The 14,156-nt window shown below is 44.6% G+C and overlaps 1 protein-coding gene across 2 annotated transcripts in view; it reads left to right on the plus strand.

The window, feature by feature from the left end:
* Positions 1-3,538: 3,538 nt before the first annotated feature.
* Positions 3,539-14,156, plus strand: part of plpp3 (phospholipid phosphatase 3) — a 38,459-nt gene continuing 27,841 nt past the window's right edge. The window contains exon 1 of one of the 2 annotated variants that reach the window (XM_033622317.2): positions 3,539-4,135. In XM_033622317.2, coding sequence (XP_033478208.1) covers positions 3,997-4,135 — 139 coding nt within the window. In that variant the 5' untranslated portion in view covers positions 3,539-3,996. The remainder of the gene's footprint in view (positions 4,136-14,156) is intronic. The other variant, XM_033622318.2, reaches the window with a different exon arrangement.

Genomic DNA, 14,156 nt, shown 5'->3' on the forward strand with positions numbered 1-14,156 from the left:
AATACTGGAGCAGAGGAAAAAAATGTAACTGCCAAAAAATGCTCCCCTGGAGGCCATATGGCGTCTGACGTAAAGCACCGAGTGTGTGTATAACCGGGATTATCTCTCCTAGAAACCAACGACTTCTGCCATCCACCCTGTGGGTGTGCGTCTCCACCTGACCCGGTGTGTGTGTCGAGTTTTGCACCCTGGTTAATTAGCTGATAAATACTCTCTACATGTCTAAATCATCCACAAATTACAATATATAGAATATTAATTAAAATGGAATAGCCACGAGCAACATATCAAATGTAGTTATATTTTCAGAAATAAATAATGCTCTGTTATATATTATAAAGGCAATAATTATAATACACATCATTTTCATTTTCAGATATAGGCCTATTAAAAAGTGGAAAGCTATTGTGTATTTTGAGTGTTATGCAGGCTTTATTACTATTTTAGCTTTTAATGAAATTGTTTTCAAAAAAGGCTGCAAAAAAGTTCAATCATATGCTGGCTTCCTAAAATGACTCTCGGTTATCAACACTTTCCCAACTCATGATCTAATGCTGTGTTCCAGGTACACCTTAGGCCAATGTAAAGACGCAATTACACACGAATTCCCGCAGGGTGTCGCGATAGGCGCGATGGACGCTATGGGCATGACGCGAATTATGATAAGCAGCAAATGAAGCAATCCACGTCATAGCTTATTCGCCAGAGTTGAAAAATCTGAGCTTAAGTCACCAATTCGCATCACATTCATTCATCGATTCAGCGATTTCGTGCTTGTATGACACGGGTCAATACAAAATATTTTAGTGTTCAAACTTGCATGAGGAACAGGACACGAGAATTCACATTAACACAATATAAGATTTTCTTTCTTACTTGCTTTTTCCTTTAACCACTGCACAACTGTGCTAACCAGGCCCGTTGTCAGCTGGTTCCAACCCAGGTTAGGGTAGCATATTTGTGTGGAGTTTGCATGTTCTCCCTGTGTCAGCATGGGTTTCCTCCAGGTGCTCTGGCTTCCTCCCACAGTCCAAAGACATGCAGGTTAATTGGTGACTCTAAATTGTCTGTAGATAGCCCTTTACACTTAGCCCCTTTTACACTGTCAGATTTTCCGCGAATGTTGGGCCGTTTTGCCGGCAAGCTGCGAGCGTTTACACACACAGAGCCAGATTGCCGAGTTGATCAGAGGTGCCCAATTTTCCGCCTGGTAGGGTAGACATATTGGAGGAACCCTTTTAGTTTAAACAGACCGAGGCGCCTTCTGCAATGGGAGGAGCTGTTCATGACGCAGCACGTGCGACCCACTGGCGGTGGATAAACAGGAAACAGCTGATAGCAGGAATTAGCAGCTAGTAGCAAGAGGGAAACACAAACCTGACAGACACTGTAAAGATGAGCAACTGGGGAGACAAGGAATTGTGCGCCCTCATTGTCCTCGCAAACGAAGAGGCCATTAACCGTCAGATGACGGGGACGGTGAAGAACGGGCCAACTTACGAGAGAATCACCGAAGGACTGACCAGCCGCGGCTTCCCTCCCACGTCACGGTTTACGTCACACGCTGAGCTACACGTTTTGTTACTTGCTCACGCCCCCCATTGCCCCGAAAAAGGCGCATTCTGTATAAACAAAAGTAGGTAGGCGGCATTTTGCTGCACTCCCCCATTTTGTTTTTAGACTGCCAATGCTGAAAAAAGACTGATTGGGCTTTCCTGCAAATTTGCACAATTCCAAGTCAGCCCTGTGATAGTCTGGTGACCTGTCCAGGGTGAACCCTGCCTCTCACCCAATGTCAGCTGGGATAGGCTCCAGTCCACCCACAACCCCCAACAGAATAAGCAGTTACAGAAAATGAATTAATGCTCTAAAATGGGCAGTTCAGCTGTTGAGTTTCCAAAAATGTCTCCTGGGGGAAAGGTTTGTTGCAGACCCCCCCTTGAGGGTTAGGTCCCCCCAGTGTTAAATAGGTAGTTACGTCCCTGGTGAGACTGTTCTGAAAGACAGCACCCTCCTTCTGAAAAAATGGGGAACGTGTTTGTTTTGGTTTTGCACCTATAGTCCACAGCTGAGGCCATCAGAGCATTGAGAAGGATCCATTATCCATATGGGCTGTCAAGCTGCTCCATTAGGTCATAGATAGTTTCACTGTTCTCTCACAAATAAGTGCATCCCACATTGTGTACACCACCCCTGCAGTTATATCATAGTGTCATATTTCTCTTATTTAGTTGGCCCCGTCTCTGCTGCATCAGCGTCAAATTGGTGATAATTTTTAATTTAATTTGTGTACCAGACTGGACTGGTGAAAAATATGCCTGAAGAGTGAAACTGATGGATCGTACCACTAGATGGCAGTGTAAGTTTAATTTATCAGTATCAAGGCTCACTCTTGGCAGTGCTTCTGCTGCTGTCTTGTGCATATAATACTTGAGCTCTCTCTGGGATTGAAAAGCACTCGTGGAGCTTGTGCATGAACGTTTTCTTATCAAAGTTAAAAAAAAAGAGGTTTTGAATCATTTGGTTTTAAATACACATAAATACCAGTTAATCAAATTGAAATTTCCACTGATAAATATGTTTAAAATCTAGACAAAGTAATTGAAAAAGTTAAAGAAGTCCCCATTACACGTCCTTAAAAAATGAATAATGCAATAAAAACGACGGATCATTAACTTCTAAATAGTCTTCATAATATCGAGAGAGTTTTGCTATCGTATTCGCAAAATACACAAAAAGGATAAACATCTTGTTTAGGATAATTTTTTTCTCTTTTTCATCATATTTTAATATAAATATTTCATAGAACTGATGAAATATCATCTACTGTTACCATTTTTGCTGTAATATAAGAAATATTTGCTTTAAATATCTTCTCAGGATGCAAAGAGGGCAAATATTCCCACTCAAGATTCAGATTTAGATTTTGTTGTCATTATCCAAACATAAAGAAACTGCAAATTTGTCATCCTCAAGTTGTGCATACTATTAAAAAAACTTAACACATATTTACGTACAGAATAAAGCACGAGTGTAAGAGATAAGAGATAGTCAACAATAACGTCATATAAGCACAAAAAAATAAGCCGTTTTTAATACTTTTATTATCAACATTTTTTTACAGTTAGGAACAAAAGAAAAAGAAAAAAGAAAAGACAAATATGAGGTAATGGGATGTTTACAGAGACGCGAATAGGTAATATTATTTCTGAAAAATATATCTTAAAGTGCAACTAACGAGTGTGCAAGAAGCAGCAGCAGCAGCAAAGTCCAGTAATGTGTAGTATGACAGATATGAAGTGAATATTGCACGCGCACAATAATGGCATCTCCTCATTTAGTCATACAGGTAGATGTCTGAGTTCATTGATGCCAAGGCTGTTTTCAGTCTTTGTGTCCCGTCTCCAATAACAACATATTCTGAAATGCTCCAAACCACCATCACTCCAGTGCGCCTGTCGTACCTCGCGTAACCACCGGGGGCGCTGCATCCCCGCGCGGCTCTCTGCCCTCCTGGTCACCAGTCTGAGAAAGTTTTCCATGCAGGGATGGAGGTGATTACCCACCGCTAGCAGAAGAGGGAAGAGGGCTGAGCCTTGAAGCTGCCGGGGGAACTTGAAGAGAGCAGGGGGAGGAGGAGGAGAAGAAGGATTGATATAACAAGAGCGGCTGTCGATGCGCAGCGCAATTCTCACTCACTCCAAGTCTTTGAACCAAGAGCGATAAAGGGGAGCGGGCTTTCCATTCATTTCAAGCGCAGGCAACTTTGCTTTCTTGAGTCCGTGGCGCGGGTCCGTTCACCATTTAATACTTATATTTTAACCTTTTTTTAACGAGACATCAGCAGATTTGAAACTTCACGAGACCTCCGAGCCGGGGAGTTTGTTCCCTGCTGAACTGCATGACATTTCTTTTAAGGACTTGAGAGCCTGACAGACTTTCTTCACCTACCTACCGCGTGGTGTGGGATTTGGAGCTGAAACGGGGACTTCTCAAATGCAAAAGTATATGTATGAGAAAGCAATGGCCCAAGAGACAAGGAACGGAGGAACCTCTACGTTAAATAACAACAATGGTGTTGACAACAGTAAGAAGAAGCTGCTAATAGCGCTCGACATCTTCTGTCTTCTACTTGGTAAGTTTATTAAAAGTTAGACTGTCTTTATCATGATTTCAGTTGTTTAGTTTTTGGATCAAATCAGCTGTTTTACACCACAGAGTCTTTAAACTCTGGATTCACACACACATAAACAACAAACAGATTAAACAGTGCCCGCGCTTTCTAATGGTTGGCAGTAAAAGCCTTATCGTTTTAAAAGTATTGCCTGTTATCTGTCACCACAAGGCAACTTAATCTGTAACATCCCCTTATCATCCCGCTGCAACACACCACCCCATGCGCGGCACAAAACACTACAATACTCAACTTATTTGGCTTTTATATTGTTAAACATAAACAGCTCATAGTAAACAATCTCACAGTGAAACAACACATATAGTCAATGCAAGAGGAACTTTGACATTCTGCTTATTGACTGACACGTGTGTGTTTCTCTCAGCTGAGACTTCAGGATGAAAATGTTGTCATCACATCATATTATAGACTGATCATTTCAAAGTCCACAGAGCATCACTGGGACACAGATGCTCCTGCCGCCTGCCAACATGCCCCGGGCACAAATGTTTTGAAGTGTTGTAACCTGCCCTTTTACTGCCCTTTAAATAGCCCGTGACACCCCACCTGTGCCCTCTGTTCATCTGACCCTAAACCCTCCAGAGGTGCCATTCCAGCTCGAGCTGTCCACACACAGGGATGCAAAGTGGCCGAAGTAAAAAAAATCACAGTGTAATTAAAGTATTGATCCACAGTTGATTAAAGTGTCACACAGGCTGTGTTGGGTCTGATGTGCTCCACTTGTTTGTGAGTCTGTGTGTTCGTCCTAACTTGTTATTCCGCTTGCGTCCAGAGTCAGTGTGCAGTGTTTATGTGTGTGTTGCTTTGATAGCCGGTTTGTTTTTGGCTGTTGTCACTGTAGCCCAGTCCTTTTAGTTCCTCGCTCCAGTGGCCCCCCTTTCTCTTCTCTTTGTTTTCAATCCCTCCGCCTCTCCTTTCTCTCTTTTAGAAAAGGATTATGGGAGTTGCGCTCAACTTCTACACATTCTCTCCCAGAACCCTGCAAATCCCTGGCCAGCTGCCCCCGATCACTCCACTTCAAATTACTTTCTCTCTGCCTCTCCTTGGCTTTCTATCTGGCCCTTCTTTCTCCCTCTCTGTCCAGGGGACTGCGTGGAATAATTGCTTAAGCATGTGTTGTGGCAGGGGAATGCCTCTCCAATCTAACAGAGAGAGATGGAGAGGCAGGACGCGTGGCTGACCAGGCATTAGAGGAGCAGGTGGGAGCCACACCAGCAGCTTTATATGGAGAAACTGAGGCATCAACAGTAGTAACACAATATGCAGCGTCGCCACACAGGAACAGGGTTTTATCACCCAGGATGTTACAAATGGTGCAGATTAACTCCACGTTCTCTGAAGTGCTGGGTAGAAGAAGCAGATCTGCCCGACAGACGCAAAGTTTTCCAGTGGGTGTATGTTGGTTTGCGTATTAAAGAACCTCAGACAGAGATAGGCCGTTTGATCTGAACACATAAAAATGTAGATGAGCTTTGAGCACATGTGGAGTGAATTTCCCGCACGACCAACTTCCTCCGCTGGTAAAAGCTCCTCTTTGCCGTGTAAGGGCAGCACACACACACACACCCACACACATGCATGTAAACACAACAGACACACAATGCATGTAAGCACACAGACACAAATGGGCTCACAGATTCTCCTTTGTCATGCTAAACACAATCTGGCTGCTGAGTGGTGATTGGTTGGCCCGCTTTAGTGGTTTGGTGGGGAGGTTACACATGGGGGTTTCAGTGGGTGGAGGGACAGGGGGGTTAAAGGAGAGGAGAGAGGGGGGTTATCAGGGGGTCCTGAATGAGGAATGCGGGTGTGTAGAGAGCTCAGAAGAATGCTCTCAGAAAAGGCCACAGCTCACCATACAGCTAGTTAATGCATAAATATCTCGTTACCTTTAATTAGTTTCTATCTGCCAGCTGCTGTTACACACACACACAAACACACAAACACATGGTGCGGTGACACCTTTCTATAGGTTGTCAGTCTGCCAGTCACACACCCTCAGGCGCAGCTAATGATTCTGTTAGCATAAAGGACATCTGAGGCCATCTATAATCACACACATGTGTACTAACGAAAAAATGGTTCCCTCCTTTTGTTGCCTCTGCTGATCAAGGCTAATGATGCATAAACACAGCAGGATCTGAATGGTGATTAAAAAATGTATACACGCATGCACACACACACACACACAAACACTCTCACCCAGCGCTCAGCTGCTGAGACCAGAGTTTCAGAGTACAATTTTGGCTGCTGAGCCCAAGAATCATCTGCTGATTTCACTTTGGCTCGGGTTCCACTCTTACTGTGCAGCAGAGATGATTTAGCGACGCCATAAGGAGCACACACTCTATAAATACACAAACTCAACCGCAGGCTGGGACGTTTCATTCTTCTCTTTCTCTCTGTCTCACATGCGACCCTGAACATGGCTTCACATGCTCTGATAGCCGACTGTCATCGGGTTTAAAGTTAATGTTTATTGTGAAAATACTTTGCTTTCAGGAAAGCATTCCTCTCAAAGTAGCCTCACCTAAACCCAGATTAAGTTTTACACAATGCAAAGGAGATTATGCATTGTGTGTTTGCATTCGTGGCTGTCTGGGTTTAGAAGCCACTCAGAGTTTGAGCTGCAGGGGCCTTTTTGCAGAGTATAAACATGGACTGTCCAGGACTGGCTCCATTGACTTTCACTCCTGTAGGTTGATTTAAAAGCTCTGCTAGATATGTGGGTGTTGCTATAGTGACAAGCCTTCATGTGAGGCCCAAGCTCACCATTTTTATTTCAGCTTCTCACATTTCTTGTTATCGGCTCTGATCTGTGATACAGTCAGGTGTTTGGTGACGTGATTTTCCAAGAGCGACAGACGTGGAGATTGTTATTAGCAGCATAGAGGAGCGTAACCTTTTGGCCCCGGGGAATCGGCTTCAAAACTGGCCCTGGAGCTTTAACCCTATATGGCTCTGGCCCAACTCCTGCCTCTCTATTAGCCGCTATAGCATTACAGCAGTCAGTCACACAGCCCCTCATTAAAGCTGGAGAGGTTTAACCTCTACCTCTCCAGGCCTCAGCCACTTCAATCCTGAGCCGCTCCACAAATATTTTCCAGAATTTCTCAAATTCTTCATCTGGCTGTAGTGCCTTGGCCAGAGACTCTTGATGTGACATCTGGTGCAATTTTGGGAGTGAGTGAATCAGGGGGCACGCTGTGTGTGTGTGTGTGTGTGTGTGTGTATGTGCATAGTGGTGCTCAGGAAAGGGTGGGAAACGGAAAGGTAGTGTCGGTCGGAGGTAGGTGTGGTTGTGAAATGAAATCCTGTCCATTTTTTTTTTTACCTCACAACCCATTTCCACCCCCCACCCCCCCTTCCTTCCCTCTCCCCTCCCTCTCCACTTGAGCATGTCTTCCCTCTTCTCAACTAGCTTCGCACTAATGGAGAGAAATGTCACGAAAGAGGTTTGGTAGCAAAATTAAATACGATACCATGTGGTTAGTGTATGTGTAGAAACTTATCCTCCCGACAACAACAAGATAAGTAGCTTTTGCCAAGTGTCTCGCAGAAAACTGTAATCAAACAGCAAGTGGGAGGCCCTCACACACAAACCCAAACACGGGCTCCTGTCCAAAGCTGCCGACCTTAATCTGAGGGCAGATATTCTCAGGAGTTCTGCATGAGTCTGTCTGTTCAGGGCCAGGAGCTGACTGAGCAGAGAAGTGGACTACCTACCCAGATATAGGAGCCTAAAGAGCAAAGGAGAGGTGGAATTAAGTAGGAGAAGCACATGCCAGTATATTCATTTCTCTTCAAAGTCTGCCATGTCGAGCATCACTAGTTTGGGTGTTGTAACAGTCAACAAAATAGATTTAAACTAGCAGCCGTTACGTTGCTTTTCACAATCTCCCAGACGGCACGTGTATCTATTGAGGACATGTATTGAATAGCATTTTCTGTGTCGCACTGTTGATGCTCCTTGTCAGTTTATTCTTCTGTTTGTCATATAAGGTCAAAGGTCGGGTAGAAAAGAGAACAAGTGCCTGCAGCGCTCTCCGTATGACATTTCCCGCACTAACACAAAGCTGAGGGCTCAGTGGACACACACAGAGGAACATGTAACATCAGGTTCAATTCTGACAATAGTCCATGTGTGGTATGATATTTACGCTGTGATTACATCCCTGCATGTATGCTTGTGTGTTATCTGTGGCTCTAGGTGGTGGCTTGTGGTGTGTGTTTGTTATGGCTGCAGGACGAGGGGAGGTTGGGGCTCTTAAGAAGGTGAGGAGGGTCCTCTGGCAGACGACCATCACTTGATTATGTAATAAGATAAAGATCAGCTGATGTTCATGACAACGGTCGTGGCCACAGGGCTGCTCGTCCTTGAAGAATGTATGGAATTTTAAGTGTGCCTTTTTGTGTTGATGTATATTTTTGATGGATAGTAGCGGTGGTATTGTGGCCAGACTTGTGTGTGCAACATTTCTGCCTGTCATTGTCACATGTGGCCGGTTTTCTGCTGGTGCGTGAGCTAAATGACAAAACCTTGGGGTTTATGTCTGTGCAGGGCTGCGATTAGAGGTGTGCGGGTGTGCATGTGTGTCCCGTGGGGGTTTACGAGGGAGAGGGAGCACCCAGAGCTGTCATTACAAGGACTCTATGGCCCGAGGGGTAAAGGAGTCTATGTGTGCGTGCACTTATGTCTGCAATGCGTGTGGGTAGCATGTGTGAGGCATCTGTGGCTCAATTTGTGTCTATGTGTGTGTTTATGTGTGTCCCATGTGGTTCCCGTGGGCAAGCCGAAGGCATCAGGTTGACTGATGTGACTGTGTCTCTTTATACTGGTATACAAACCAGACGCATTCATCTCGTAACTATTTCCCCCAACGTCTCCGTCCTGGCAAACAATTAAATTGCACAATAAAAGACTAAACTCTGACAATAGATGAGCAGCAGCTTGTAGTTTACACTTTGACAACAATAGTGTAGAAAAGCCTCTGCCTCTCATATCTCTGCACTCTCTCATCTATGATTATAACCCTCTTAGGTAAACACCCTCACACTGCTCATTTAGATAAAGCAGAATTACTGGGCTGCTCCCTGCCATAAACTCTTGTCAGCAGCCATTCTTGGTTGTGTTTAAGCTTGTGTTTGAGTTGCAGTGGGTGTTGTAATTGAATATTTTTTGGAAATGTGTGTGGGCAATGGGCTCATTCATAAACACCTGATTGGTCATTACACCCAACTCTGAGGTTTTCTCACTCTTACACTTGTCTTTCCACGATCATATGAATTAGCACTCACTATATATGGTTGTTGTCTCAGAGCAGTGGTTCCCAGCTGGTCCAGCCGTGGGATTCAAGTTTTTCTCCTTAGTCATTAGTTTAAGATCCACACAGTTTAATACATTGCTCATCATACTTGCATTTGGTCATGTTGTGGAGCTAGTCTGTTATTTACTCATTCTACAGCAGAAAAGGGCACTTCAAAATAAAAGCTCTGTGCTGAAAATTCACTGTACTGTCACTTGCGGTCCATTAAGAATAGACCCACGACCCACCAGTTGGGAACCACTGGTCTTAGAGTTTTCTAAACTGACCAGACTGCTCTAGCTGTTCTCTTATTTGCCTTTACCCACTTTTTCATTATATTTACATCACTGATGATTATTATTCAAAATGCCATTGTTTAAATATTTTGTGAAAACACCAACAGCCAACCCTACAATATTGTTGCTCTACTGATATTGAGATATTTGAAAACAAATATTGTGATATTTGATTTTCTCCATATCATCCAACCCTAGTTAGACTGCATGCACTTCAACCAGAGATACACTGATCTATTGGCCAAACATCGGTAGCGGCCTCAGTACTCACCTTATTGAGCCATCAGCCTATCAGCAAATAAAACAATATTCACTTATAGCAGTGGCTGACATTTTTCTGTGTCGCATCAATTTTTTTGCCAACAAAAAAGCAGGGCTTAAGGCCCCGTTTATACGACAACGATTTCAACTGAAAACGGTAAACTTTAGTTGCGTTTTGGCCGATCGTTTACATGACAGCGGCATTTTGGGTGCCTGAAAACGCAGCGTTTTGAAAACGGGTTCCAGAGTGCAATTTTTTGGAAACGGCAGTGTCTCCGTTGTCATGTAAACTTGCAATATGCCATTCCCCTGAAAACGGAGACTTTTCACACATGCTCATTATGGTTCGAGTCACTAGGCATGCGCGAGAAAGTCGACCATCACAACAACAATGGCGAGCTCTGTTTGTGCTGCTCACCCTGTTGATTTGAAGTGAAGTGTAGATCTGTTAGTGTAGCAACTCCACGTCGTCGTCCATCCAGACAAAGTTATCTGTGCATGCTTTCGCCATTGTGTCTTCTTTGTTTTGGTTTGTAATCACCGCATTGTAGAGGAAGGCGCTTCAGCGCAGGCGCATGGCGTCATGCCGTGGTGTTGCTTTGAAAATTTACACTGCCACCCATTGACAGCGTTTCCAGTAGATTTTGCGGCTCTGTGTGAACGGGGATTGTTTCAATAACGTCGTCTTATAAACGCAGAAGTTTTTTAAAACGCAAAGGACAGACTTTTCTGTTTTTAGAGACACCGTTGTCGTCTAAACAGGGCCTAAGACTGATGGCATCCTGACATCCCAGGGACAATAGAAAACGTGTTCGGGACCAACAGAGACCCTGGGACGCCTTCGTAACGAAAGGACACAGTAAAGTCACTATTGACGCACCGTTGTGTTCACTGCATGAACAGCAAAGCCGTATTGAAAGCTAGCTAATATTACCTGTTAGCAGCTGGTGGCTGAAAAAAACAGTTACGATTACTTTGTTTGCCTAGAACAAAAGCTGAAGTAAACACAAACAACAACAAAAACAAAACACCAGTATAAGCTGTCAGTCTAATTGTTATCTTAAACACTGTATTGGTATCGACCCAGAATTTCACAATCAAAGCATCCCTAAGTTCTACGTATTAAAATGGGACCAGCAGCTTGAAAAGAAACAATGCTATTAGCTTTAATGTAAACAGGAGCAGCAGATGATGTTATACAGCAGCGCTTCATCATAGCCAGCAGGCTGAGAGCTGCCGGCCCCATTTCATCTCTGCTCCAACACACTGTCCTCGCCTGGGCCTCCTCCCTGCTGTTACACAGGCCCCTCTGTCTGTCACTTTCTCTTACTACATTGCCCACTACAATTCTCTGTATATGTGTGTGTGCGCATGCTGTGCACAACCAGAGATGGGGGGTGGGGGGTTGGGGGTCAGGGAGATTTCACTGTTTCACTGAGAACAATGCCCCTTTTGATGCATCTCAGCGCTCTTTGTTTCGTTAACGAGGACCAATGGGCCTGTGGCAGACAGAAGGAGGATGAAATGGAGGGAGGGGAAAAAGTGAATGAGGTAGAGATGATGAGAGAGTGAGAGAGACCCTCCTCGCCGGGCACTCAAGACTGCTTGATTATCTGTCAGTGGTTTATTGCTGTTGCTGCTTCGAGCAGTATTGTTGACTGGATTGTGGGCTGTGGTGTTTATCTGCTCTGCTGTGGCCAGTGCTGGGCAGTAATCAGCTCAGCATCTTTATTGGTGCTGGCCTTATCTGTGCTGCAGCCACTGAGCCCTATCCTGTTTACATACAGAGAAGAGGCCGTCTGAAGAGGCTCCCTGTGATACTATACATCATGCAGAACATTCACACTGTTGCTCCAATTTAACACCTATTGTCTTCAGATAGATACAGCCCATGATGTGTGCAGAGGTGAGCGGGATATTTAAGGAGCAGATGAGGGGAAGGAGTGCGAGAAAGGGAGGAATGTTCTGAGTGAAGTTTAGGGGAGCATTATCCAGACAGAGGCATCAGGTTTCAAAGACTCCACAGCCCTCTTCTCCGTGGCCAGGCTTTTGTCCCAGGGGGTAATAATGCCATTATGGCAACAACAGAGAAACGCCCAGCCAGCCAACCAACCAACCAGCCAAATAGCCTGATCTAGCCCCTGGGCGCTGCTCAAGTTTCCCTTCACTGGAGCAGCTGTGTGTTCGTTCGTCCTCCCTCAACAGACAGTGTGGCCAAGCATTAGGAATGTCTTGATGACTTGTAACTGATCTTTTTAAAACACATTATAAATATCCTCTACTTGCTAATGTGGACCAGAGTCCCACAAAATCGTGTTGAATCCAACATCTCTTCAAATGTTCCTACAAGCCAACAGCAACACGGAGCCAGGAAGCAGCATTCGGAGGCTGCCCTCGCAGGTGCCTGCTGGTAAAAGTCCCCGAGAGAGTGTCCCAACAGATGCCTGTGTGTGTAAAAGGGCATTTATTCCTGTGAATAAAAATCTCTCTGAGTAAGCACATGCTTCAGCCAGCGGCCCCCCGGTCGCTGCAGCATTCACACAGAGGGGGAAAAAGGACAGGGATTCACTCTGCGCACCACTCTGCTGACCTCAGCCACTCCTGTGTGTGTGTATTTGTGTATCGGTGAGCTTTGTACATGTGTGCAACACATCAGCAGCTTGTGGAAACAAAGCACTGATATCTGAGGCCAAACATCTGTATCAGTGTGCACGTGCGCATGTTCATGCATTTGTTTATAAATGTATATTTTCCTAAACAGTGATTAGGCGTATGGAGAACCTGGGTGGTTTTTATGGAGCCGAGTTTGTTTATTTGGATTGCACGAGCATTTTTAAAACCCTTTGTGGTCGACAACTCAAAAATGTTTGAGAAAGGCTTTGCTGAAGTTGCCAGTGGAACCACAGTAATCCACTTTAACACCCACATAGCCACACACACACACAGGCACACACTCTCAGTTATAATACGCAGTGTTACAGTGACATGTGCTCTTGTACCCTACAGTATAATCTGAAATTGATGTCACATCCCTCACCTTTGACCCTTGGCTCTGTAGCTACTTCCAGGGCCTGTCATGAACCCCAGCTAACCTATGCACTCTGTTCCCAAATGTCTGGAAGGCCACACATACTCACAGCCTCAGTGACCTACAGATAAAGTGAACTGTGTGGGCTTGTGCCGCTGTGTAGTGTTGGATGTGTGACAAATTTCAGAACATCCAAGGCATCTGCATGGCAGGCCATATTTAAAACCCCAGAGGTCACAGTGGTGTTTTAGTTGACTGCTGAAGAATGCGTCTGTGTGTGTGCATGTGTGCGTGCCCTCTCTAAATGTTAAGATATATATATTAAAGGTATAGTTTAGAACTTCAGCCACCTACAGAAGTCCCTGAAAGATCAATATCAGTTTGAATTTATGCTACATTCAGTATATTTTCACTGCTTTACATGGCCGTCAGCCAGTGATTTCCAACAAGGAACTAAAGCCGTTATATCGCTCTCTTCAAAACCAGATTCCATTGTGAAAAACAGTGATTTAACATCGCTGGACACAGGAGCTGCTGGTACACCCCCGCCCCAATCAGTTTGTTTGTTTGTGTTATGGTTTGACTTCGGCTTTTAAAACGGTTAGTTTGGATTCACCAAAGTCACACAACAACACGAACAACCTAACTGATCGAGGCAGTGCTAGACTGGTAGCTCCAGTGTCCAACATTGTTAAATTACTGTTTTTGTGAATAGAGTCTGGTGGCTTGGACAAGTGCACTGATTGGAGCCGTTAACATCTTCTCTGAGGCTGTCTGATACAAGGTCAAGTGGAGAAAATGTTCTATACTCTTTTGTAGGTGACTCTTTTTTAAGTGGCCAAAATCTATTTTGCTGCTGCCCCAGTCCTCAGCAGTACATCGCTCAGCTTTCATGGTGGTACTCCTGTCTGCTTCTCCAAACTCGGGGCTTGCTGATTACCGTCTACTCTATGTAATGCACTGACTACGGATAAAAACCTCACACAACTCCGAAAAGATCTGAACGATCCCTTTAAGGCTGAAGATGAAGTGCAAGCTAATCTGTATGAGTTGCTGTTGATATAATTCAT

Source organism: Epinephelus lanceolatus, chromosome 6 (genome assembly GCF_041903045.1).
Source record: "Epinephelus lanceolatus isolate andai-2023 chromosome 6, ASM4190304v1, whole genome shotgun sequence".
Lineage (NCBI taxonomy): Eukaryota > Metazoa > Chordata > Actinopteri > Perciformes > Serranidae > Epinephelus > Epinephelus lanceolatus.